Genomic DNA, 23,349 nt, shown 5'->3' on the forward strand with positions numbered 1-23,349 from the left:
GACTCCCCCCCCCCCCCCGTCTCAGCTCCTCGCAGGGAAGAGGGAAGAAGCCAGGACAGGCACCCACAGTCCTTGGGATCATCCTGGGACTGCATGTAAAACCGGGATAACTGAGATTTCAGTTATCCTGGGAAATGGATGGATCATCCCTCCCTGCTCGCAGGATCCCCTGTATGTCATTTGGACACACAGAGATGATCCAGCGATGATCCCTCAAAAAACGGATGGTGTAGAAAGGGCCTATGTTTCTGAAGCCGAGTGAGTCTGAATATGTTTTAAAAACACAACCTACATGATAGATGTTGTGATGAGCTGACCCAAAAATTATGCCTGATGAAGAGATCTCAAAAATTTTTGGTGACCCCTTGGTTGGTCTAATAAAGGTATTGCACTAATATGGACTTTCGCCATTTTAATAACGGCCAACATAGTTATTTTGCTGCTTGTAAAATTATCAGGGCACTTACGGCATGACTGCTCAGGGAAACATTGGTAGCTTTCCAAACACATGTGTTCCCCCCACCCCAAAGCTGGAGCTCTTAGTGATTTGCATCTCTTTGCAAATGAAAAGACTGCTTAACCCAGTCCCCCACCAAGACAGTCAAATACCACCATCACCAGGTATGCTTCTTTTAAACATCTCAGGAAATGACCAGAGGAAGAAGGGATCTGACACCTCTTTGGGGAAAAAACAACAACAGCATCTATTTTGTTTTAATCCTTATCATAGCTTATTTTTGAGAAACAAGGGGTTACTTGGGGAGTTATGTTTGTAATTTGTTGTACATATTAAACACACACACCCTGAACATTCTTACAAGGGAACTGAGAAGAATTTGGACAAATATTTTTAAAACATCAGCATTTTTCCCTGCTGTTCTGGTGGGAGGGAAGCCATCCTGACCTAAATAAGCCGCTGTGAGGTACTAGATTAAAATCCATCATACAATTCTCTTTAAAGGTTAAATCCAATTAATGTTCTTGCTCCAGTGATACAAGTAAAAATAATAATAATTAAAGCACGGCAGTGAAACAAGGGATGATATTATCAAACGAACCATGAAATCATGCCACAGCAGGTACAATAAAGCTTTCATCACCAAGTCTCCTGTATATCATCTGGAAGGAGATGCTAAATCTATCATCGTGCTACAAATTTAACACACCATCCCAGAGCACGTGGGAGAAGAGCTGTGCCACAATAGCAAATATTATGGGCCATAGCTTGCTATAACACAATTGAGAAAAGACATTGTCACGTGATAGGCTGATGGGTGTTTTTTTTTAAAAAAAACCTAAAACTACTACTACTATAAAAATAATGGGCAAAATGCAGATTGGATCCTGGACATAACAGAGCCCTTCCCCCCCCCCCCACACACACACACACACTTTTCCTCCTGCATGTGTGCAGGGCACTCAGGATACCACCTAGGAAGGAGGCTACAGAAGGCATGCACACGCCTCCCATTTCCCAAGTTGGCATGGCATAGTTCATGTGTGCTTGCTTATCGTGGACAAAGCATGAAAAACAGTACATATGGGATCCCCCCATACATGAATACTGCACCCACAGTGGACTGGATAGAGTCCAAACTGTTTAAGCCTTCAGAAGAGTAACTGATCCTCCATTCCATTTAACAGTTTTTAATGCTTTGTGTGTGTATGTTCTGTGTTTTAAAATTTAAAATTTTGTATACTTGTTTTTATCTCAATTTTAGAATTTCTGTAAACTGCCCAAAGAGCTCTGGCTATGGGGGCGGTATATAAGTGTAATAAATAAATAATAATAAAAAAATTCCTAAGCAGTTGTTAACTAATGGGGGAATACATGTGAGAAGCAGGGCGTATGCCAAAACAGGGGAGGGGGGGCTTCCAGATGTGGGACTGAACAAAGCACAGCAAATGCAAGTGGGACTTGCAACCTATTCAGTCTTCCAAACCACCAGAGAGCCAGGCCCCCTCCACTACATCTGCAACAGTCAGCGTTCTGTGGATACTGAGCATGCTCTGTCTTCATTGGGCTATTTTGAGGGTTCCTGTCCTTAGAGGTTTGCTTTGTAATTTGCAAATCTTGGGGGTTTCCCCAAGCTTACTGATACCTCCTTTTTGAGCCCATATGTCCACAAAGAAAAATAGAAAGTTGCTCCGTTACCTCCCCCCGCTCTCATGGAAAGAACATGAATGGCACACAGCCACCAGTATTGCATTAACAGGGGGGTGGGATTTGGTTTTGTTTCCAGATATGATTAAGCAACACACCAAACATACCTGGAATTGGTCAGGAAGGAGCATGTATCTTCTTTGGCTACATTTCCTGAGTAAGGACCAGTGTTCTCAAATGGCAGGATCCACAAAGTAAGTCAACAGGTCATATGGCCAAAGAGTTTAGGACACTGCAGCACAGAAAACTAAAGTGGGGTGACTTATAAGACAAGGGATGATATGCCAAACTGAAAAACAGTTTGCTCCATTACTGGCCCCACTTAATAAAAATCTTAGTAAAATCACTGAAAGAACTCAAAAGTTATTATTTTGCTCTTATTATTATGTCTGTGTTATCCAGTAGCCATTAATTGGGGTGGGTGGGTTAACACATAAGAAATAAATAAGTCCTTTTGTAAATACTGATGTACAGCAAAAAGAAAACCCTACTAATATAAGTGACATTTATTAACTTTCTGCTATATTTACAGTTTTAACATAATAAAACTCTGAATTACTGCTTTTCAGAAATCACAAAAGTGCACATTATTCTATATTTAAATGCACCAGAAATTAAGAAAGCAAGAAGTACATCTATGTTAGGAAATGTATCAAGAGTCCTAAGGTGATCTGTTTTCTGATTTTATACACTGCATCATCAAATACTTGAATTTGACACCACTATACACTATGAGAGTCCCTTCCCAAAAAGTGTGCATTACGACAGTAAGAAATACTGACTACGTATTGCCAACAATTAATACTTGTAGCAACTTCTTAGTAATATTTTTTCATTGCTATTCCTTAAAAACATCCACATTGTGCATGTAGGTTTTACTTCCAGGTTGTTTTCATTTTATTTTAACAACAGTTACAGACTATGTGCAGAAATACAGTCAGAACAAGATTCTAAAGTTCCAAGAACACCCCTTCACAATGGCCAGCATTATTACGTATCTTACACTAAGAAAACATATTCTAAGTTCATTTTAAGGAGGAAAACAAAAAGCAAGACTGACCCCTTCTGGCTACAGGGCAATAGCTCATGCTATTTAAAGGACTACAAATACTATATAAGGCATTATTAGTAACATCACAGACTTGATTGCAAGAGCCGTTTCAAACATTAGCCACTAATGATTCAATGATTACAGGAGTTCTGCATTAAACTATTAAAACTTTACATCTAGAAACAAATAGAAAGAAGTGCTTCTTTTTTTCAACAGTACTTTATTTATTTTAAAGCAGGTGATTATTACTTTTTGTCTTCTGTGTTCTGAGTCGTGATTCACTTCCTGCAGGCGTCCACTTACTACTTGAGGGAGGATTCACTAATGCAGGAAAATGTTGCCAGAAAACATCAGTCTGAAAGGAGCAAAAGTAAAGCAACGACTTAAGTTAAGAGAAGGACATTGACAAAGTAAAACTTCAGGGTTCCAGAAAACATTTTGCATACACAAATAATCGGAAATAATCGCACAATTATTCACTCCTTTTGGTACCAGTTGTTCATCCTATGCACATCACTCCTGTTGCCACTTTTTATTTTGACCTCTGCCTCATACTGTAATCTGACACAGGCATTTATAATGTCAAGCTTTCTTTTCTTTCCATATGGCACAGAAGTGAGGGCATGATGAATGGCAACCCTATTTCTCCCTTTTTGCCAAAACTAAACAGGAAAAAAGAAAGAATTTTGTTAATGACGCAAGGATAAATTTAGACTAACTACAGTTTAAACCAGCAGAATCACCCAGCAAATGTAATTAACATTAGCAGTAGTGTCAAACCGGATACTGTCCACAAGCAAATGCTGGTCTGGGGTCTTGGTCACAAGTGACATTGGCAATAGTGCACTTAGGTACAATAGCCTGGAATCTGAAACCCTCACTGGCCTTATGGATATGAGGACAGGAAATAAGAAACATCTAAACATGGTCATTTCCCAGAACAGGCCAAAGAAGAAACATTTAATCCAGGCTTAAATCCAATGTCCTACAACTGGACTTCTGCTTGCATGATGGTACTTCCCTTTGCATCTCCCCACTCCCTCCCAAATCTGCTCTGAAAAGTTCCCCAATTGTCTAGAGCGGATTTGTGGCATGCCGGGGAGGGGGGAAGAGCTGCAAGGGAGAGGGGAAAAATGTTCCACCATCCGTTTTTGTTCTGCTAGTGGTTGGTTAAGATTGGAAATGACCCATGTTCTGCCAACCGACATAAGACAAACAAGCCAGATTTGAGGGTGATTCATAACACTACACAGAACTAATAAAAATGTTTGCTGGCATTTCTATATAGAAAATGTGGTCTGGACAGCTGTCTCACAAATGGCACAAGTGGCCAGCTTAAGCAGTCCAGACCCACATTCACCTGCATTGAACTAAAAGTACGATGGTGTGGGAGAAAAAGGCGTTGGCACTTTGTTTCAATCTCCTGGCCTAATCGAGGTATGACCAACAATTGAATTGTGAACTTCTTGACTGGGAAAATATGAAAGCCTTATTAAGCTTGATTTCCTCAGCCATGGGCCACTTTGAGAGGCATAAGCAACACTTTCCAAAGTTCTGGCAGATTCAGAATTCCACAGTTAATTAAACATAATTAATTTTACAAGACTAATTTGGAGGAACAAGTTGACAAAATGGAAAAACAAAAGCTGTTACCAACCAGCAGACAACTTAAGCTGAAGGGCCACTAATTCATCTTACTCAGCAGCATGGGTGCTATTGCTTTTTAAACCCATGCGCATATGCCTTCTTTCCTAGTTTTAATCATGGCCATATGGTATATCTGTGTCAACATTATAACTGCCTGGGCAGAACAAGGACATGGCAGGCTTCAACTCTTCATCCAAGACTTTTCATCCCTGCCATCAGGAATGGTTAAAAACACAGTGTTGAACTCTAAATACACAAGTATAGCAAATTACCTCCTCCTCCAAGCCCCGCCCATATACACATCAGTAAGGACACAAAGGAATAAAGCCTTCTCATTTGTCTCCTATTTCAGGCAATGTTAATGCACATTTTTACTGTTCTCACAACCCGCCACATTTTCTAGATTTTCCTCAAAACCATAAAGGCTTCACGTTTAACATTTCCCCCAAATGAAAGCATCTAATGTTTCTATCAAGAACAATCATGATATAATTTAGCTCTGGACCAAAATAAACATTAGGCTTTTTTCCCCCAAGGGGTTGATGCAATGAAACCTAGGGTGACCGTGTGGAAAGGCTCCTGTATCCTTAACCGTTGTATAGAAAAGAGAATTTCAGCAGGTGTCATTTGTATGCATGCAGCACCAGGTGAAATTCCCTCTTCATCACAACCGTTAAAACTGCAGGCGCCCTGGCCTCTTTTGTAGAGCGACCAGATACAAAAGAGGGCAGGGCTCCTGCAGCTTTAACAGTTGTGATGAAGAGGGAATTTCACCAGGTGCTGCATGCATACAAATGACACCTGCTGAAATTCTCTTTTCTATGCAACGGTTAAGGATACAGGAGCCCTGTCCTCCTTTCCACATGGTCACCCTAATGTAACCATTAACCATTCAGGAGTAGGCTGTAATGTAACCATTCAGGAGCAGGCTGCGGGAACAGTGCTTTCCTTTTCTTCCCACTTGAAAATCCTCTACTAAATCCTCTACTTGAAAATCCTCTACTACTCTCAACTACTCTTAATGACAAACCGTAGGACTAACTGTTTGAAGTTAAAGCCTAGATAATGACAGCACACTGGCTCGTGTTGACAAACCAGAGTTAAAAGAAGCAGGGAGTGTTTGTGCAAGGAAACGGACAGATTGGCTATAAGGAGTATGCAATCCGGTAGCTGGCTCCCATCCCCTCAACTGTGGTTACGTAGGCACCAAAGCCTTTTACATGGAAATAAAACCACGGGCACGATGCTATGCATGCTTACTTTGAAGTAAGTCCCACTGAATTGGGACAGGCCACAAATAACAAGTAATCTCCTTAGTTTTGTAACCATCGTGGCAAGAAACCAAGCAGTTTCTACTTGAAAAAGCTAAATTCAGGAAAAGAATAAAATCACTGGTCCCAGCAAGAGCAAAAGAACACCAACTCCACTTTTATCACTAGCGCTGAAAGGAACCTAGCAACAAAGAAGTTTGTAATTCGGTGTGAATTTAAAACCCAGGAGGACTACAGAGGACACCGCAAACCTTGCTAAGGAAGCAAAGAAACCCTAAACACACAGCATTTCCTTTTTTATAGCTTTTTCCAGTTCTAATGTGGTGGGTGCCAACTGCATTTCTTACATGGCCCGTGTCACGATGCTGCTTCCCCCCCCCCCCCCCCGCTTTTTTTTTTAAGTGTTCCGCCATTGCTCAAGAAATCTGCATTCTGTGTGTGGTCTAGCTATGTATCTCATTAACTACTGGAAGGAAAGGCAAACCTTTTACAGCTTGTGTGGTTGGCCTGCTAAAAAGAAGTGGAAAAGGAAAACTAAGGCTCATCTGTAAAAGGATGTATGTTTAATAACATCCAACTTAAACTTTCATTTTCCACTACTGTCCTGGACAGAATATCTCCAGGTTTCTCTTGGATAGAAGTTTCTATGGAGTGCCTCTAAGACAGTGGCTCAGGTCACACAACAGTTTTCTCAACGGTGGTGTAACAACTCCATGGTAGAGTTGTTACACTACCGTTGACAAAAGTGTTGTCTGGAGGGAAAACTCCACCCCACAGTGGGGGGGTTTCTGAAAAAAACACAGTGCAGAGGAGAGGTTCCCACACAACCATTGTGTACCATGTTGTCTGGAAGGCTCTGTGGAGTTTCCTGTTGAGTTGAGTGGACTTTCCCAATGGCCACAGAGTTCCCTGGCAAGAGCAACAAAAGGAGGGAGTGCCACTCTACGAGAGCTGCTGGGATTGGGTTTTTTGCAGCAATGGGATACCATTGGGAGGACTGGGGAAGGAGAGAAGGCGAAGGAACTGTCGAACGCTGGGATGGCTTTTACTCCGCAGGAGGCCACACCCATACAATGGTGGAGTTGGAACATGTTGTGTGGTGAGGACCCCCTACAAACTCCACTGTTGAGTGGAGTTTTCCCACTGAGTAAAGAAAAGTGTTATATGAACTGAGCCAGTGTCTCTCAAATATTTTGAACTATTGAGTCCCTGCTGGGTCCCTCTAATCCAGCACCGGACTTCTGCTTGGCAGGTGAACACACAAGAGATTCTTGCAGGACATTTGTGCAGATGTACCCTCTTGCTGCATCTCCAGGTAGGGCTGGAAAAACTCTTCTCTGAAACCCTGGAGAGCCATTGTCAGTCAGTGTTAATAATACTGGGCTAGAAGGACCAATGATCTGACTCAGTCAAAGGCAGCTTCAGTTGTTCCTAGGTTCTGCTACGCCTTAATTCCTTGGAAGAAATTAAAATGATCTACCAAACTATTCCTTTTTCAGCATTCAGTTGATTTTTGGGGTAGAAAGCTGCCCTTTAGCTGGTTTTGTCTGCTCTCTAACATTAATTCTAAGTATATAAAAGTTTTGGGCAAAGAAATACACCCAAACAACATGCTTAGGGAAGCAATTTCCACTGAAATCAATGGGACATAATTTCACAGAAATGTGTCTAGGATCATAACACTATATAGGAATACCACCTCCCATGAATGCCATGGACACTCTCTTAACGTGGAAGACATCTTAGAATATGAAATATCCTAGCTTTTAACAAGCAAAGATGCACACAATAGGAATTGAAACAGGTACATAAAAATATTACCTTTAGTAAATAAAGAGAACTCTAGTTCTGGGAAGAGTAGAAAATGTATCTGGCATCTTCCGAACCTTTGCATAATTGATAAATCCTCTGAGAAACAGGAGAAAACCTAGAAGAAAAAACACACAATTATTTTACATACACATTCTTTTTGTGTGAGAGACAAGACCCATTTTTCTCAAGTCCCTCGCTATCAGTTTCTAATTTATTAAAGTTTTGTTTCCTGTGTTTCCTCACTGTGGTGGTTCAGTGATAAGGTCAAATGATGGACAAACTAAATCATTGTTTGGTGGTTCGGATAAGTTGGCAAACTATGGCTTGCATGCATCACACCAGGAGCTGTGGGAGCGAATTGTCACATGGGAGGGGTGCACAAGCCTGAGGCTTCTGACTGCTCATTAATACAGCAGTCACGCAGTTTGCAGCTGTATCTCAGCTTTCCCATTGTTCATCTTTCTCACAATCTCATGCTTCCCCACATTGAATCTCATTTGCTATTTTATTGGCCATTTGCTATTTTATTTGCTATTTTATTGCAGTAAATATGACGACAACTGATGATGATGATGATGATTAGAGGACCACACTGCTACCTTCTCTCCTTTGGGAAAGCTATCAATCTATTCCTACCCTCTTCTGCCGCTTCTTTAACCAGTTACTGATTCATAACAATACTCATCCTCTAATCCAGTCATCTTGTTCTGTCTGAGGATGAGGAAAACTTGTTTGGAGGAGTAAGGCCACCCACTTATTTCTGGACCCTTGCCCATTCTGGCTAGTAAAAGGTGCCAGAGGGCAACTGGCCATTTGAGTGTTGGAAGCTGAAAATGCTGGATCCCTGTTCCTTTAGAAGAAGATATGGTGAGACCACTGTTCAGAAAAGTATCATTGGACCCTACCAGATAACTAACTACCAGTCTCTAAAATTTCTTTTTAAAGGTCCTAGAATGAGTGGTGGCAACTCAACTCCAGTCTGGATGAAGCTGATTCTCTGGATCCTTGTCAACCTTGGCTCAGGTTCTGTGACCTAAACAGCTTTGGTAGATGACCCCCATTGGGAACTAGAGGGTGTCCCTGTTGGTTCTGCTGGACCTTCCATCAATCATAGTATCTTTCTGGGACATTTGGCAAGTATGGGACTTGGGGGCACTTGTTTTTCAGTGGTTCTGATTCTACCTGGCTGAATGCACACAGAAGGTGGTGCAGCCCTTTGGCTATTGGCTTATGGCTTTCCTAGGGGCTCTATTTTGTTCCCAATGCTTTTTAACATCTATGTGAAGCAACTTCGGGAGTTACTGAAGCTGGGTTACCGAAGTTTGGGACCACTTGAATCAGCTCTGCTAGGTGACATTGTGCTGATACAATGGCGACCATGATCGGTCAGATTAATACAGAGTCTTTGTCCTCTATCTATCTATCTATCTATCTATCTATCTATCTATCTATCTATCTATCCATCCATCTGTCTATCTTCTTAATAATTTCAACTTTAATTCCGCTTTCTACAATTTACCCTGAACAGAAATTAGGCTGAGGGGTGTGCAGTTTTCTGGATTAACCCCCTCCCCCTCTGAATCCCATTTTTTAAAATGGTGTTACATTGATTACCTCACCATTCTCTGAGAAGGCAGCTGATTTCACCTTTAGATAAGTGCTCTCAAGTGAATAGCATCCAGACCCTGTGGTACAGTTCAGACTTAACAATAAACCATGTTTTGTTGTTCTGCACGTAAGCCAGCATGAGCCCTGGGTTTGTTTACTTCCCAAATTCTCTTCATGTACATGGAGAGGATATTTAACACTTTCATTCCCGGATTAGAAGTTGCTCCAAACCTGGCATATGGTGGTTTGTTCAAGCCACACTTTATTAACAAGCCACAAAGTACCCAAGTTTGGATGCAACAACAAGCTGTAGTTCCTTTTAAACCAGGAATGGAAACTTTAGATATCCTTTGCTGGCATGCAAAGGGGAAGCATTAAGGCTCATCCATGAGCCAACAAACATACTTTGTATTTACATTTGATTTGGGCCAGTTAATGTGTAATTTGTCAATTAGCTCTAGAATTTCCATTTTTTGTCACCTCTATGTGCGACAGCTCCTCAGAAGCCTTCCCTGACAACAATGGTGTTACTCAATATCTTCCTGGGTGACGATCAATGCAATACTTTAATTTCTTCTTCACCTCCTTCAGTTTACTGTTCACACCTTTTTGTGCAAAGGTCCATCTGGATAGTTTCCTGTTCCTGATTTATTTGAATAAATTTCTACATGTGTGTGTTTTGCCTTTAGCAGTTTCCTCTAACGTTCTTTCTTTGCTTGCTCAACACATTTGTTTTGCCAGAATTTGGGGGTCTTTTTTTTTGTTTTCATTATGACAAGATATTTACTTCTTGAAGGAAGCTTGGCCCTTTTGATTACCTTGACTTTGTTATTTAACCACACAGTGATCCTCGTGAACTTGTTTGTACCCTTTCTAATTTGTTATACATTTTATCTGAGCCTGTCTTATAATGGTTCTGAATAACCTTCCAACTTCCTGAAGGTATTTGACTCTCCTGACTCTCCCCTTCAACAGATCCCCTTATTTTTGAGAAATGCCCTCTTCTGAAATAGATGACATCACTAACATTTCTCAAGGCCAATGAGGTCCAACCTAAACATGACATGGGAGATTGATGGAAACACCTGCCCACCTTTCCCACTTTTATTTCCAAACAGCCAGGTGGTGCTGCTAATTTGATAGGGGAAAGGTGTCTCACCTTTCCTCCAAGGCCATTTCCCCAATTTAAATCTACCTCCCACTCACAGAATTTCCATTGGCCCTGGTGTGAGATGGGGGAGTCAGGAACAGCTTTGTACCTAACCTTCCCCCACCCCTGCTGCAGAGGCAGTAGCAACTTTGGGAAGGGAGAGAGATTCAAATTGGGGAAACAGTACAGAAAGAGCTGTTTTAAAGTAAACAAAGAGATAGGCAACCTTTTGGGGCCCATGACCACATTTGGCAATTTGATGGGTGCGCTGCAAATGAAAGCATCAGCCTGTAGCCCTGCCATCTTCATTTCCTAAAGAAGTCTCTGAGCCCCACCTGTGGCATTCATGGGAAAGACTGGAGCTGCTAGAGGCCCTTACTTTGCTTTGAAATGATCCCAGCTGCGGATAAGAAATTTTGTTATTGAAAAATAAATAAATAAAGGGAGGAGCAGGGCACCTTGGCAGGTGCCAAGAAAGTTATTTGATGGTGCACTGATGCCCATGGGCACCACGTTGTCTACTCCTGAAACAAACCAGTGGGAAATCCTGTACTGGTATCCTATCTAGTGGAGACTTGCAGCTGGGCAATACAATAGCCAATAAGATTGTGGATTTTTTTCACATGCAAACAATGAAACCTCCACTAGATGGCAGGATTCCTTCACACTGTACAAAATGTTTAGAAAAAAATGCCCAACTTCTTAAAACCCCTCTTAAGTGATCAGTCTAGGAACTAACAAAAAAAAAAAACTGGCAGAAAAGTCCATTTCTGAAATAACATTAAAAACACACTACATTCATTATTAAAAGTCAATATTGATTTCTCCCATTAAGAAGAATAACTAGCCATCAGCAACTTTACACAACACTAAGGTAAAATTCTGAATTTCTGACATACTTACCTAATACAAGGAACACCCACCACAACCAGTACTGACCATCAAAGTAACCAGGGAAATAGGTGGAGAACTGAAAATAAAAAGGAAGGGGAAAAAGGTATCAAGTTAATCAGTATGTAGTTGCAGAATTTTCCACAGTGACTATTAGCTCTCCAGTAGAGAGCTTCGGCTATTTGGCAGTATAAAAATATAATAAATAAATAAATTATTACTGCACGAATTACTGCTGGATAAGCTCTTCCTATTGCAAGTATCAGTGGTAGTCCAGGGTTAAAATTACTACTGGCAGTTTATTGCCACTTCCTCTAAATGGCTGAAATTAGATGGTGCAAGCTACTTCTGTACTCCTGGGCAGAAATAGTTGGGTAGTGTCAAAAGCAGCATCACCTATATTCTCTGAGCACAAGGGAATTTCAGATCGCCGTTGTTCTCCTTCTCAGCTTGGGTACAAAGCAAGCAGGGACAGTAGTAGTTCACTCTCTGCTGAGGGACAGCACTAAATGTATAGAAATGAAAGCCTTTCCTGTTAACATGGGAGCAAACTGTTTACTGTTAATATATTAAGTTAGCATGGGAGCCAATCACTGCTCTTTGAAAAGGTGAAGGAGCACACACTCTGGTTCTGCACGTGTGTAGTATTTTTCCCTCAAATACAATCTACTCCATCTGTAACAAAGTCTAGTGAATAAATATTGTTATCCTGACCTTCATCATCCCATAGTTTTCAGTAATGCTGCTAAGATCAGATCATGAAGATACGTAAATGTTCCCCTTCGAACAGTTATTCCATCTGGTTGTACATGGGTTTTCAATAATACACTTTGATGTGGTTCATATATAATGTCACTTCATTAGTTATTTAACCCAGGGGATTGTGCCAGAGTAAGCGAGTGTGCTTCCTCTCGCACCTTCACTGTTTCGGCTTTGAGTATGCTTTCTCAAACAACCCAAGAACGCCCCATTCCTAGGTTGTTTGATGCGATACCGAACAACCCGGGGTGCTCCTGAGTTGTTTTGAGAAACTGGCCACAAAGCTGAAGCAGTGAGCAGTGAGAGGCAGTTTGGTCACTTGCTCCCTCATGACCCCAGCAACTCATGGGTTATTGTTACATGCGAATGGGGCTTTTAGGTCTCTGGAGACCTCAGATTTGAAAACTTCATAATCAATAAAATATGAAATACGTTTCCAGTCAACTAAGAAATTAGCTGTATAAAGGATCTCTTTTAATGTTTTTGTGATTTAAATGCAAGTGTGTCAGAATTATAAACTGTATCACAGATAACCAAGCTCCAGATGTACACAGGCCAGCAGGAAAGCGAATCTGGAACGAGCATTCTGCTTGTTCTGAATGGGGAAGTGCACCACCCAAGAGATCAGACTCGCAGTCTGGGATTGCTTTTGGACCCAGCTCTGCCTTTGGAGGGGCAGGTACTACATACACAGGGGTTCTGAAAATCTGCACAACAGCCATCATGCTTCGGAGAACAAATATGGCATCTAACTCAGCTGCATGATCAAAATTGGCTTTCATATCACTTCTCATTCTCACTCAACCATGTGAGTGTGGAAAAACCTAGAAAACACTGGCAGCTTTTGCAATCCTGTGACACACAAAGAATATTCACTAGATGAAATGGGGATTTCCAGAACATGGAAGATGACTTAGTACAACTATCAATAGCACTTCAAAGCCACCAGCCCATGTCTTCCTGTATATTATTCTTCTTCCTCAATTTCTGAGAGTTCCAAGGAGCTGCCACTAAAAATAATTTCTGAAAATAATTATTTTTATTATTTATTATTTATTGCATTTGTATACCGCCCCATAGCCAAAACTCTCTAGACATTTCACATAAAAACAGAATGAAAATACAAGATTTGCAGCAATCAGCATATATAAGGGGGTGGTGTTATTATGTGTGTGTGCATGTGTGTATTAGTCAGAAAAAACACAGGCAGGCGAACTTGGATGGAACTTGGTCAAGCGCTTGAAGGATTTCTACATGGAAAGAAATGGAAACCATGGTGCCATAATATATCCCTCGAAATCAGGATCCCCTGCCTGCTGCACTTGAATAAATTGGTTTGTGTGTCCTGCCAATCAATTCCATGCCCATGCTACCATTATGGAAGGCAAACTGCCCTCTGCTCACTTTCTCCAGGCCCTGCATGCTTCCCTCAACCTCTTGTTTGTTCCTCCACAGGCACAGTTGTCTTTTTTTCCCTTTCATTTACACAGTATTTACCTATGGTTAGTGATTCAATCAGGTTACATTTCCTTAATATAATACATACAGACCTATTAATATGTTCTGGCCAAGTGTTATCTTCAGAATTTTCAGAAATAGGTGAGTTACATTATTTATTACATTGTCTATCAATCACAGTGGCTTCTCTGATTTTTGCAGCCTTTTTTTCCCAATCTGCAACTTACCCTTACAATCAGAATCCACTTAATGAGAGAGAGCCCAAATCCAGAAATGGCCCCATATCTTCCTGCTGCTGAGGTAGTCAGGCAGAAAGAGAGGAAGAATCCAATCCAGTTGAAAAGGAATGCCACTGCCAAAGCAAAAAAGAGAAGATGTCTACTGGTTCCTATTATACCACAAGGGAACAAATAATCTGAGCCAACTATTACTTATTATTGTTGCTGCTGCTGCTGTTGCTGTTACTCTATAACTTTAAAAAGTTACCTTTAAAAATGCAATGGACATTCTTAGAAAACATATCGCTCATTGCTATACGAGATTAACAGGATAGTTACAAAAACACTTTTGTGAAAAGTGAGGTCAAGTGTTTGGAAATGTAACTACAGACCCAAGTTACTTGCGTCACCTATGAAGCAGCAATTGTAGACTTCTCTTAAGGGGAAACTATCAATGGCTACTACTCATAATGGCTAGAAGCAACTTCCAGGTTTCAGAATCTGTAGGCTTCTCAGTACCAGTTTCTGGGGAGCAACAATAGGAAAAACCTATTACTCTGCTTATGCGTGTCCTAAAAATATCTGGTGAGCTACTGTAGAAACAGAATGCTGGATTAGATGGAGTTTTTGATCTCATCTTTTGTTCTTAAGATGACATGTTCACTCCACCCTTCCATTTTTCTTAAATTTCCATTCCTAGACCACCAGTACAACATGCAAACACAGCATGAACAGCATCCCATCCCTGATAACTAGAGGCTGAATTTGCTCCATCACACTTTACCCCCTTCTTTCCAGACTGGTATGAAAATAAATGATTAGGAGATTGCTGCAGTACCTCTCAAATAACTACAAAACCCTGCTATCTGGACATCCAACAGTGCAAGTTGGATGTCCAGATAGTAGCAATGGCACAAACACATTCCCAAAGAGCAAAGCAATTAATCTGGATAATCAGATGAGAAGGACCTTAATATAGGGGTGGACTGTCTTAAAATATGGAACTAAAATGTTTGTTCAATCTTGCTAACAACTCTGACACCTAAGGTTCATCTTTTAAAATGTACTTACTGAAGAATGTCAGCATGAAAATGCCATCATTTCCTATCCTTAGCTGGTCAGTATCATCAAAGTCATCCCGTGCCACAAAGTCCTCCTCCTAAGACAGAAATGGGTCAAGATTGCTAGCAAATGTCTGGCTGAAACCATATTATCAGCATGTGGTTTACGTTACTTTTCCCAAAAGAGAATAACAGTGCAGCAACTAGTGCAATGTCCCTTCCCTTTTCAGCAAAACTTTTGTATACACATTTTTTATACATGAGGGAGAGGGACCAACTAAAGACAACTGAGTGATGAAAGGCCATAAGTGATCTTCTACTTGATAGGAACTGTTAGCACTTAAAGGCACTACATTCACCAAAACATTATGAGCTGAACTGATCAACTGTTATCAATACATATTTTATTTATACACTGCCATCAGTGCACATGGCACCTCAGAGAGTTACTTAGGAAATTACATATATATGAGACTCCTCAGAGCGTGAGTCTTTGAAAATGCACAACAAAAATCATACACCAACGAAATTACATTTTTATCAAAGTCTTTTGCTTCATTTAGGTGACATCAAAACACACTTACCCTTCCAGGAACTAGAGGAATGGTAGCTTCTGCCTTAGTTCTCTCCGCTTCATCATAAGAAGGGAGTGTTGTTGCTACATTGTAAGAAGGAGGCTTAGGAAACCCAGCCTCATCTTTGTAGTCAAAATACACTGGGGGAGGGGGAGAGAGATGGGTTAGTTATCAGAATAATGAACATTTAAGTACTAAACGCTATAAACTACTATTTGGTGAAAGATTACATGTTTGTGAACTGATCTGAGTTAAAAGATCAAAAATCTGCAGTTCAAAAGTCCACATTTTCCAATCAGAAAAATAGAAAACAAATTAAAGCCACAATCCTATATACACTTAACTGCGATTAAGCCTCAATGAATACAAAGGGACTTACTTCTGAGTAAACCTGAATAGGACTGCACTGTAAATACAGATGTAGTACAATTTCATCACAATGCTCTTGTCAGTTGGAAGACTGCATGAAAATGTGAATTAAGTAAGTTCTGGGCAATATGCAGCCAATAGTGACAACAGGTGTTAGAGTCTGGTTATTCTATTATAGAGTCTACAGCAGTCATAACATTGTTCTGTTCTTACACAAGGCAACCCTGCATGGAGACTGCATGCATAGTAGTGTACCTGCTACTGCCACAGAGACCATTATAGCAGAATGGAGACACATTACCTCCTGGCAGCAATTGTTACTTGTCTGAGACAGAAAGCAGAATACTAATTTACAAGGCTGCTTTGATGGATATGAACTTGAAAGAAAGTGGTTTCAAAAAAATCTCTGAGTTACCACAGCACTCAGGGTAGTCCCTTACGCCCCCTGCCCACAATCTGTATTTCAGAAGTCTGAGCTGTGCCAACAAATAAATGAATGGAGCATAGGTTACAGATTTATTGCAACAAATATTTCCAAGAACAACTTTTAAGTATATACTTTCCAAAAGCATCCAACTGACTCACCTCATATCCATGCCAGGTTGACACACTGGTCCATTAACCACCTATTATTTGACTGTGGTGAAATATTGCCAAATATTCCAAGGATGCCACTGGGTAGGGTGACAGCGTCAAATCTAAGCAAGGGTGGATGTGAAAAGAGCCCTCCAGCAGTCCAGAGGTAAACCTAGCTAGCAGCATAGCAAAGCTTGTCCCATTGTCTCCCTACTATAACTCCAGGCATCAACAAATAGGAACACAAATAGTCAGCAGTGGCGAGGAAACTTAATGCGCCCCAAGAGCTGGATTCCTTCCAAAGACACCTCCTGGGGGCCAGATGATGACAGGGGGTTCCCACCACAGCACACACCCCTGTCACCTTCCAGCCCCCTTTCTCTTTGCACAGAGAGACATGGGACGATGGCCTCATGCCTCTCCCTGCAGGGAGAAACGGACACGGCCGAAGGAGCAGCTCTTCAAGGCATTAGCTGATGTTTGGGAGGATGGAAGTGAACTGAGCCACAGCCTCGAGCCTGCGGCACAGTCGCTTTCCTGTCCCCTCTTCTTTTCCAGAGGAGAGGGAGAGGGCTTTGAGGAGGAGCCTCGGTTGAGGCCTCCACAGGCCAGATCAGGCAGTCCCGTGGGACGAATTTTGCCTGGGGACTAGAGGTTCCCCATCCCTGGCCAACTGGGTAATGTGTCAGACTAAGCCCCTGGACACCCAGGTTCAAATCCTGACCAAGCCATGAAGCTCATTGGGTGATGTTGGGCCTGTCACATATTCTCAACCTAACCTACTTCAAGTGAATGTTGTGAGGAAAAATGCCACCCTGTGCTCCTTGGGGGAAGGGTGGAATGAAAATAGAATAAAATGAATGAACGAAAGAATTCATTGTATTTTTAAAATTAACAGCTATCTACTTTGGTTTTTATAATAAACTTTGGATGGTTATCTACTTTTTTCACTTAACATTAATGCTTTAAAAATGCTTTACCATTATTTAACAGTCAATTGTCCTATCTTTTTTTTTTTGACCTATGAAATATCTGTCCCTACATGCGTGTTTTTTTCACTCCAACCTTTCCATCTCTCCTCTAAATCATCAGTTTTTTCTCTTCACTCGAAGTATTTTGCTTACTACAGATTCCAGCTTGCGAGAGCAAGCTGCCATGCTTTGCCTCGCTGCTTTCCTTTTCTCTTCACCTAAGACCAAGAGTTGCAATGCTCCACAGTTTTGCTCTACAAGAAAGGGCTGCAGCCCAAGGAGAGGTATATTGCCTTTAAAGATTCCCTCTACTCTTTCCCCTGCTGTCTCTGTGTGTATGCTCTTAAGTCTCAAAAGGTCTATTTTTCAATCTTGAAACTGCTTCTAAGCCTTTACTTGCTCAGCTAATTTTCCCAAAACTAGCTTGTGCCTTTGTATTTGTTTCAACCTCAATAAATGTGCCATTGTGGCGTTATCCCCTTCAGTGCTGTAAGTTTCTTGAGTTAGAATCGCCTTACTTCGCCACAGAGGCTCTATTGCCAATGTCTCGGCATGTCTTTCAGATATCTCAGCTTGGTTGCTTCATCGTCATTTGAAACTTAATATGACAAAGACTGAATTGCTTGTTTATCCTCCTAAACCTTCTCCTCATCTCTCTTTCTCTCTTACTGTCAATAATGTTACACTTACTCCAGTAAAGGAAGCTCGTAGTCTTGGCTTTATATTTGATTCCTTGCTCTCCTTTATTCCTCATATTGAGACAGTAGCTAAATCCTGTCGTTTTTTCCTGTATAATATTGCCAGGATTCGATCATTTTTGTCTGTCTCTTCTGCCAAGACTCTTGTTCATGCATTGGTTATTTCTCGGTTGGACTACTGCAACCTTCTTCTCACTGGCCTTCCTTCTTCTCACATCAGTCCATTGGTTTCTGTTCACCACTCTGCTGCTAAGATCATCTTCTTGGCTCGCCGCTCTGACCATGTTACTCCACTTCTGAAATCTCTTCATTGGCTTCCAATTCACTCCAGAATCCAATATAAACTTCTCCTGTTGACCTACAAAGCTTTTCACGGTCTAGCTCCTTCCTATCTTTCCTCTCTCATCTCACACTATTGCCCCACTCGTGCTCTTCGCTCCTCTGATGCCATGTTTCTCACCTGCCCAAGGGTCTCTCCTTCCCTTGCTCGGCTTCGTCCATTTTCTTCGGCTGCCCCTTACGCCTGGAACGCTCTTCCAGAACATTTGAGAACTACAAGTTCAATCGCAGCTTTTAAAGCTCAGCTAAAAACTTTTCTTTTTCCTAAAGCTTTTAAAACTTGATTTTGTTCTGACTTTTATACTGCCTGTTTGGTGCATTCTCTTCCCCTCCTTATTGTTTTATTATGACTTTATTAGAATGTAAGCCTATGCGGCAGGGTCCTGCTATTTATTGTTTTACTCTGTACAGCACCATGTACATTGATGGTGCTATATAAATAAATAATAATAATAATAATAATAATAATTGTACTAGCGTACTGATATTGAAAATGAATAAATAACACATCCACTAAGTTGCATAAAACAAGTTATATTTTATATATCCAAAAGCACAATCCTGTGTATGTTTACTCTGGTGTAAATCCCACTGAATTCATCCAGACTTAATCCCAAATAAATATGCATAGGATTGCAGCCCAAAACACACTGATGGTGATAAACTGTACGAATATGCATGACCCAGAGAAATTTTCGCTCTTCTAAATTCCACTGATTTCAACAAAGGAATTAACAGGTGCTTTAATCTATTTCAATCTGTATTCTGACCTCCTTGTTTAGTTTTTCAATGTATAGTATATGAGCATCTGATATGCCTTGCTCACTCAAAACTAACAATCTGGTTAGTTACTAAAGAATCAATGCAACGAGGATAGTGAAACTATTGTGGAAGTGGCAGCGGCATAGCAAGATTTAACAACTTTTTATTTAGATGTGGTAGAGTATAAGAAGGGATCCTTGTGTACATCTATTAAGACAATCAGTGTTGATTCCCTCTGCAAACTGCAAAGCTGTCAAAGCTATAGTGATATCAATTAGGAATGTAATCATATCATGAATGTCACTTAGAAACAGATTAAGATGTTTCAATTCATCCTATTCATCCTATTAATTCTGTGTTGCATGCAAATATATTCCTAGGTGTCAATTTGAAGCTCAGATGGTTTGGGAATTTACAAGATGATCATAGCCTGTCATTAGCAAAACTAAGGCATATCTGATGAATCCTTAGAAATACAATGAAGGCTTAGAGGAAGATACAATCTGCAGGCAGAAAGCATTAATTACCCAGTGTTTTTAAATATGGTGCACAAGCAATAGTTCAGTTGTTTAGAACAAATGTTAAGATTGTATAGGAACAGCTGAGCAGTCAGATGTGCAAAGAACTGGTCCTCACTGTAGTGCTGTATGACATCCATATTAGAAGGGCAAGTTGCTTATCTACAACTGTGGTTCCACAAAGTTCAGGCAGGGGAGGGCCCATAACACCAAGTGGCTACATACACCAACAGGAAAAGGCATGCATGCAAGTTAGTAACAAGGAGATGTAGCAGAGGTAACTCATTTTATAAACCTTGGCAAAGAAACAGGCTGTATATAACGTGGTCCTTCCTAACCCCCCCGCCAAAAAAAACCCAGCTGTACTACAAAATGATGCAGTTTGGTCCACATAAAGTGTCAAGGCACAGCAATCAACTCAGGAATGCAAAATGACTTCCAGGGGCAAAGTAGGATTCTGCCTAAACGTGGACAAAGTAATATCTTGCCAAAGGTGAAAATGAGAAGTAACTTTGGGAAGGAAGGCAAAATCTAGCCAAAGGACCGGTTCATCTCTATGGAAGACAAGATACAGTTGATCGTGCCACAAAGTAAAAAGTTTACTAGCCCATCAAGCAGAAGTCACAACAATCAAAAAAGCCGTATTCAGATGGATGTTACAGGTAGGCCCAAATAGTTTCACCACGAGCTGTGTCAAGACCATTGAAAAACTCCAAGCACCACAGAAGTGGGAACAGGTGGATATAGGTTGCCTAGGTCCTTTAAAAAGAGCTTCACTGTTGGGTGTGAATAGACAGAAAACTCATCCACTGGAATGTGGGAGGATGATACCACAGTCTAGTATACCTTGGAGGATGACAGTGCCAAGCCTTCGTTCTTCAAAGCCAGGAGGAACTTGAGAACATGAGAAATATCACAGTCTACAGAGTGAATTCTCTTGTGATCAAAGCAACGGCTAGGAATCTAGCCTATTTTGCCTTTGTGTGGCTAGCTTCCTGGCCATATCTAGAACTTGTAGAACCTCCTGGGAAAGGTGCCAACCAGGTAGATGTAAACACTGTCAGACAGAGTGTTGTCATGTCAAAGTGACACGCTGCATCCTAGCTCTCAAAGTTAGCCTCCCTGTCTATGCTAAGAGCACTGTGGAATGAAAGATGAGCACTGTTTGTAAGAGGTGGCCTTATGAGAGTGGTGAGGAAACTCAGGCCCAGGGGCCAAATCCAGTTGCCCAGATGGCCATGCCTGTTCCCCTGGCCTCGCCTCCTTTGCCCACCACTAGAATTTAACCCCTGAGACCTTCTCCAAGATTGAATTTGGCCATCAGGCTGAAAGAGGTTCCCCAACCCTGCTTTATGCAATCACAAATTTTCCCATGAATTCAATCTGTCTGGAAATAACTGTTATCTTTCCAAGGTTTTCCAGTTTTACACATCAGTGAACAAGGTTTTCTTTTCTTTCTTACCTGAGTTCTCCCCAGAAATGCTGCTGTAAGGTGGTGGAAAATCAGTTACACCTTGCGGATTTTCACCAGGTTCCTCTTCGTTCTGCAACTGAACAGTAACATTTTCAATTTAACACAGCAAGGGCATAATGAAAAATGCTAATTTGATCATAAAGTGTAGAAAAAAAGAAAATAGGCTAATTTTAATACTTGTAGAAATTAGAAGTCACTAGCAACAAATGAAAAATATTTTTTAAAGGTGGATAAATGTTTAGTAAATCAAGGCATTTTAAATAACTGGTTTAAATCATGATTTTCTGTTACCAAAAAGAGCCTGCAAAAGCATTGATCTCATACACTCTCCCTTCAGTCTCTTCCTTCTTTGCAAAGGCTGGGATGAGATTAAAAGTTTTGCTTTCATTTTCAAGAAATCCATAGTTCTACATTATGTCCAAACTTGGGGAACTTTGATTTGTTCCAACTATGGATAGTAAAACTAGGACCAAACCATAGTATATAGCTTCATTTGTTAACTAACCACCGTTCAAACAGTTCCCCCAAGTGCACATAATGGAAATTGTGATTAATTCTAATGCGAAAGCTTTTGATGACCTCTCCTTGCGTTGTAAGGAGGAGGGGAAGCACAGCAGCCCAAGGATCATACAGGCTCATTCCCATGTTGGAAAAGCATGATTTCCCACTACAACCATGTTTGGTAATGGTCACACATGTTTGACAATAACTTCAGTTTTAAGATCTTAGAAATGTAAACTTTTAACATCCTCGGCATTTCCAGGTAGGGCTGGAAAAGCTCCTATCTGAAACCCTGAAGAGCTGCTGCCAGTCAACAATACTGGGATAGATGGACTTAGGGCCTTCCTAGACGAGGGTTTAGCCCAGTGCGAGGCCCGGGCTCCTTGTTGTGCGTGCAGATGAGCGGGGGGGCGAGCAAGCAGGCGGGCGGGCGAGCGGGAGGGGCATCAGACATTGGGGGGGGAATCGGGGGCAGGGGGAGCAGGGAACCCTTTTTTTTTAAAAGACCTACCTTTTCGTTGGTGCGCTCCTGCGCACATGGCCCCTTTACCTTTTTTAAAAAAATGGAGGACACAACGGGGTTCTCCTTTCCCCGTCGCGTCTGACGTCTGGATAGGCGCGACGGCCCGTGCTGATTGTAGCACGGGCTCGCCGCGCCTGAAGGACAGATTATTAGATTGTAAGCCTATGCGGCAGGGTCTTGCTATTTACTGTTTTACTCTGTACAGCACCATGTACATTGATGGTGCTATATAAATTAATAATAATAATAATAATAATAATAATAATAATAATAATAATAATAATTCAAAGGTACGTCTAGCAAGGCCCTTAGTATATAAGGCAGCTTTCTATGTTCCTATGTTCCTTACAAGTTAATTTGAATTAAAACTCAGGTTGTCTTTTAACCAGGTTATTTTTAAAATAAGACATATACTATAACAACATTTTAAAAAATGTTTTTTCTAATACATCATCAATCTTAATATATACAAAACCTGGCAAGCTAGAATAAAAGAAGCTACTGTAGCTGCATGCAAGTGTTTGCCATGCCAGAAACCACTTTTGAAAGTCACATGGCTTCAAAAGCAATTTAGGGTGCAATCTTTTTTTTTAGGGTGCATTCTTATCAATTGCAGCCTCAATGATCAGGAGGCCTGAAACTTGGAGGCTTCTGATCATCCAATGTAGGACAGGAGGAGTGACAGAGGAGATTTTCACCTCCCTTGCCTCCTGCCCTTCATTTTTTTTGCTAGACAGGCTTTCTCGCCTGTCTTGCAACAGCGCTTTGGAGGGGGATGAAAGGAGGCTCGAAGACACTCAGGATAACTCGTATCCTGGCCTCTCTGGTCTCCTCCCCTCCCACTGAAATGTCTCTTCCCCTCCCCAAAGTCGTTTTTCTGACTTTGGAAGCCAGCCAGCGCAGTTCCTTCCACACCTGCAGCAAGGTGGGGGAGCGCGATTTCTGACTCTTCC

General features: G+C 41.2%; 1 protein-coding gene across 2 annotated transcripts in view; it reads right to left on the bottom strand.

Annotated features, from left to right (window-relative positions):
• Positions 1-2,655: 2,655 nt before the first annotated feature.
• The window catches only part of NDFIP1 (Nedd4 family interacting protein 1), a 31,231-nt gene continuing 10,537 nt past the window's right edge, over positions 2,656-23,349 (bottom strand). Inside the window, exons 2-8 of one of the 2 annotated variants that reach the window (XM_063120667.1) lie at positions 21,361-21,442; positions 15,675-15,805; positions 15,101-15,188; positions 14,039-14,163; positions 11,607-11,673; positions 7,955-8,060; positions 2,656-3,570 (exon numbers count right to left, since the gene is read on the bottom strand). In XM_063120667.1, the coding sequence (XP_062976737.1) occupies positions 7,957-8,060; positions 11,607-11,673; positions 14,039-14,163; positions 15,101-15,188; positions 15,675-15,805; positions 21,361-21,442 (597 nt within the window). In that variant the 3' untranslated portion in view covers positions 2,656-3,570; positions 7,955-7,956. Of the gene's footprint in view, positions 3,571-7,954; positions 8,061-11,606; positions 11,674-14,038; positions 14,164-15,100; positions 15,189-15,674; positions 15,806-21,360; positions 21,449-23,349 lie in introns of both variants that reach the window. The other variant, XM_063120666.1, reaches the window with a different exon arrangement.

This window comes from Elgaria multicarinata, chromosome 3 (genome assembly GCF_023053635.1).
Source record: "Elgaria multicarinata webbii isolate HBS135686 ecotype San Diego chromosome 3, rElgMul1.1.pri, whole genome shotgun sequence".
Lineage (NCBI taxonomy): Eukaryota > Metazoa > Chordata > Lepidosauria > Squamata > Anguidae > Elgaria > Elgaria multicarinata.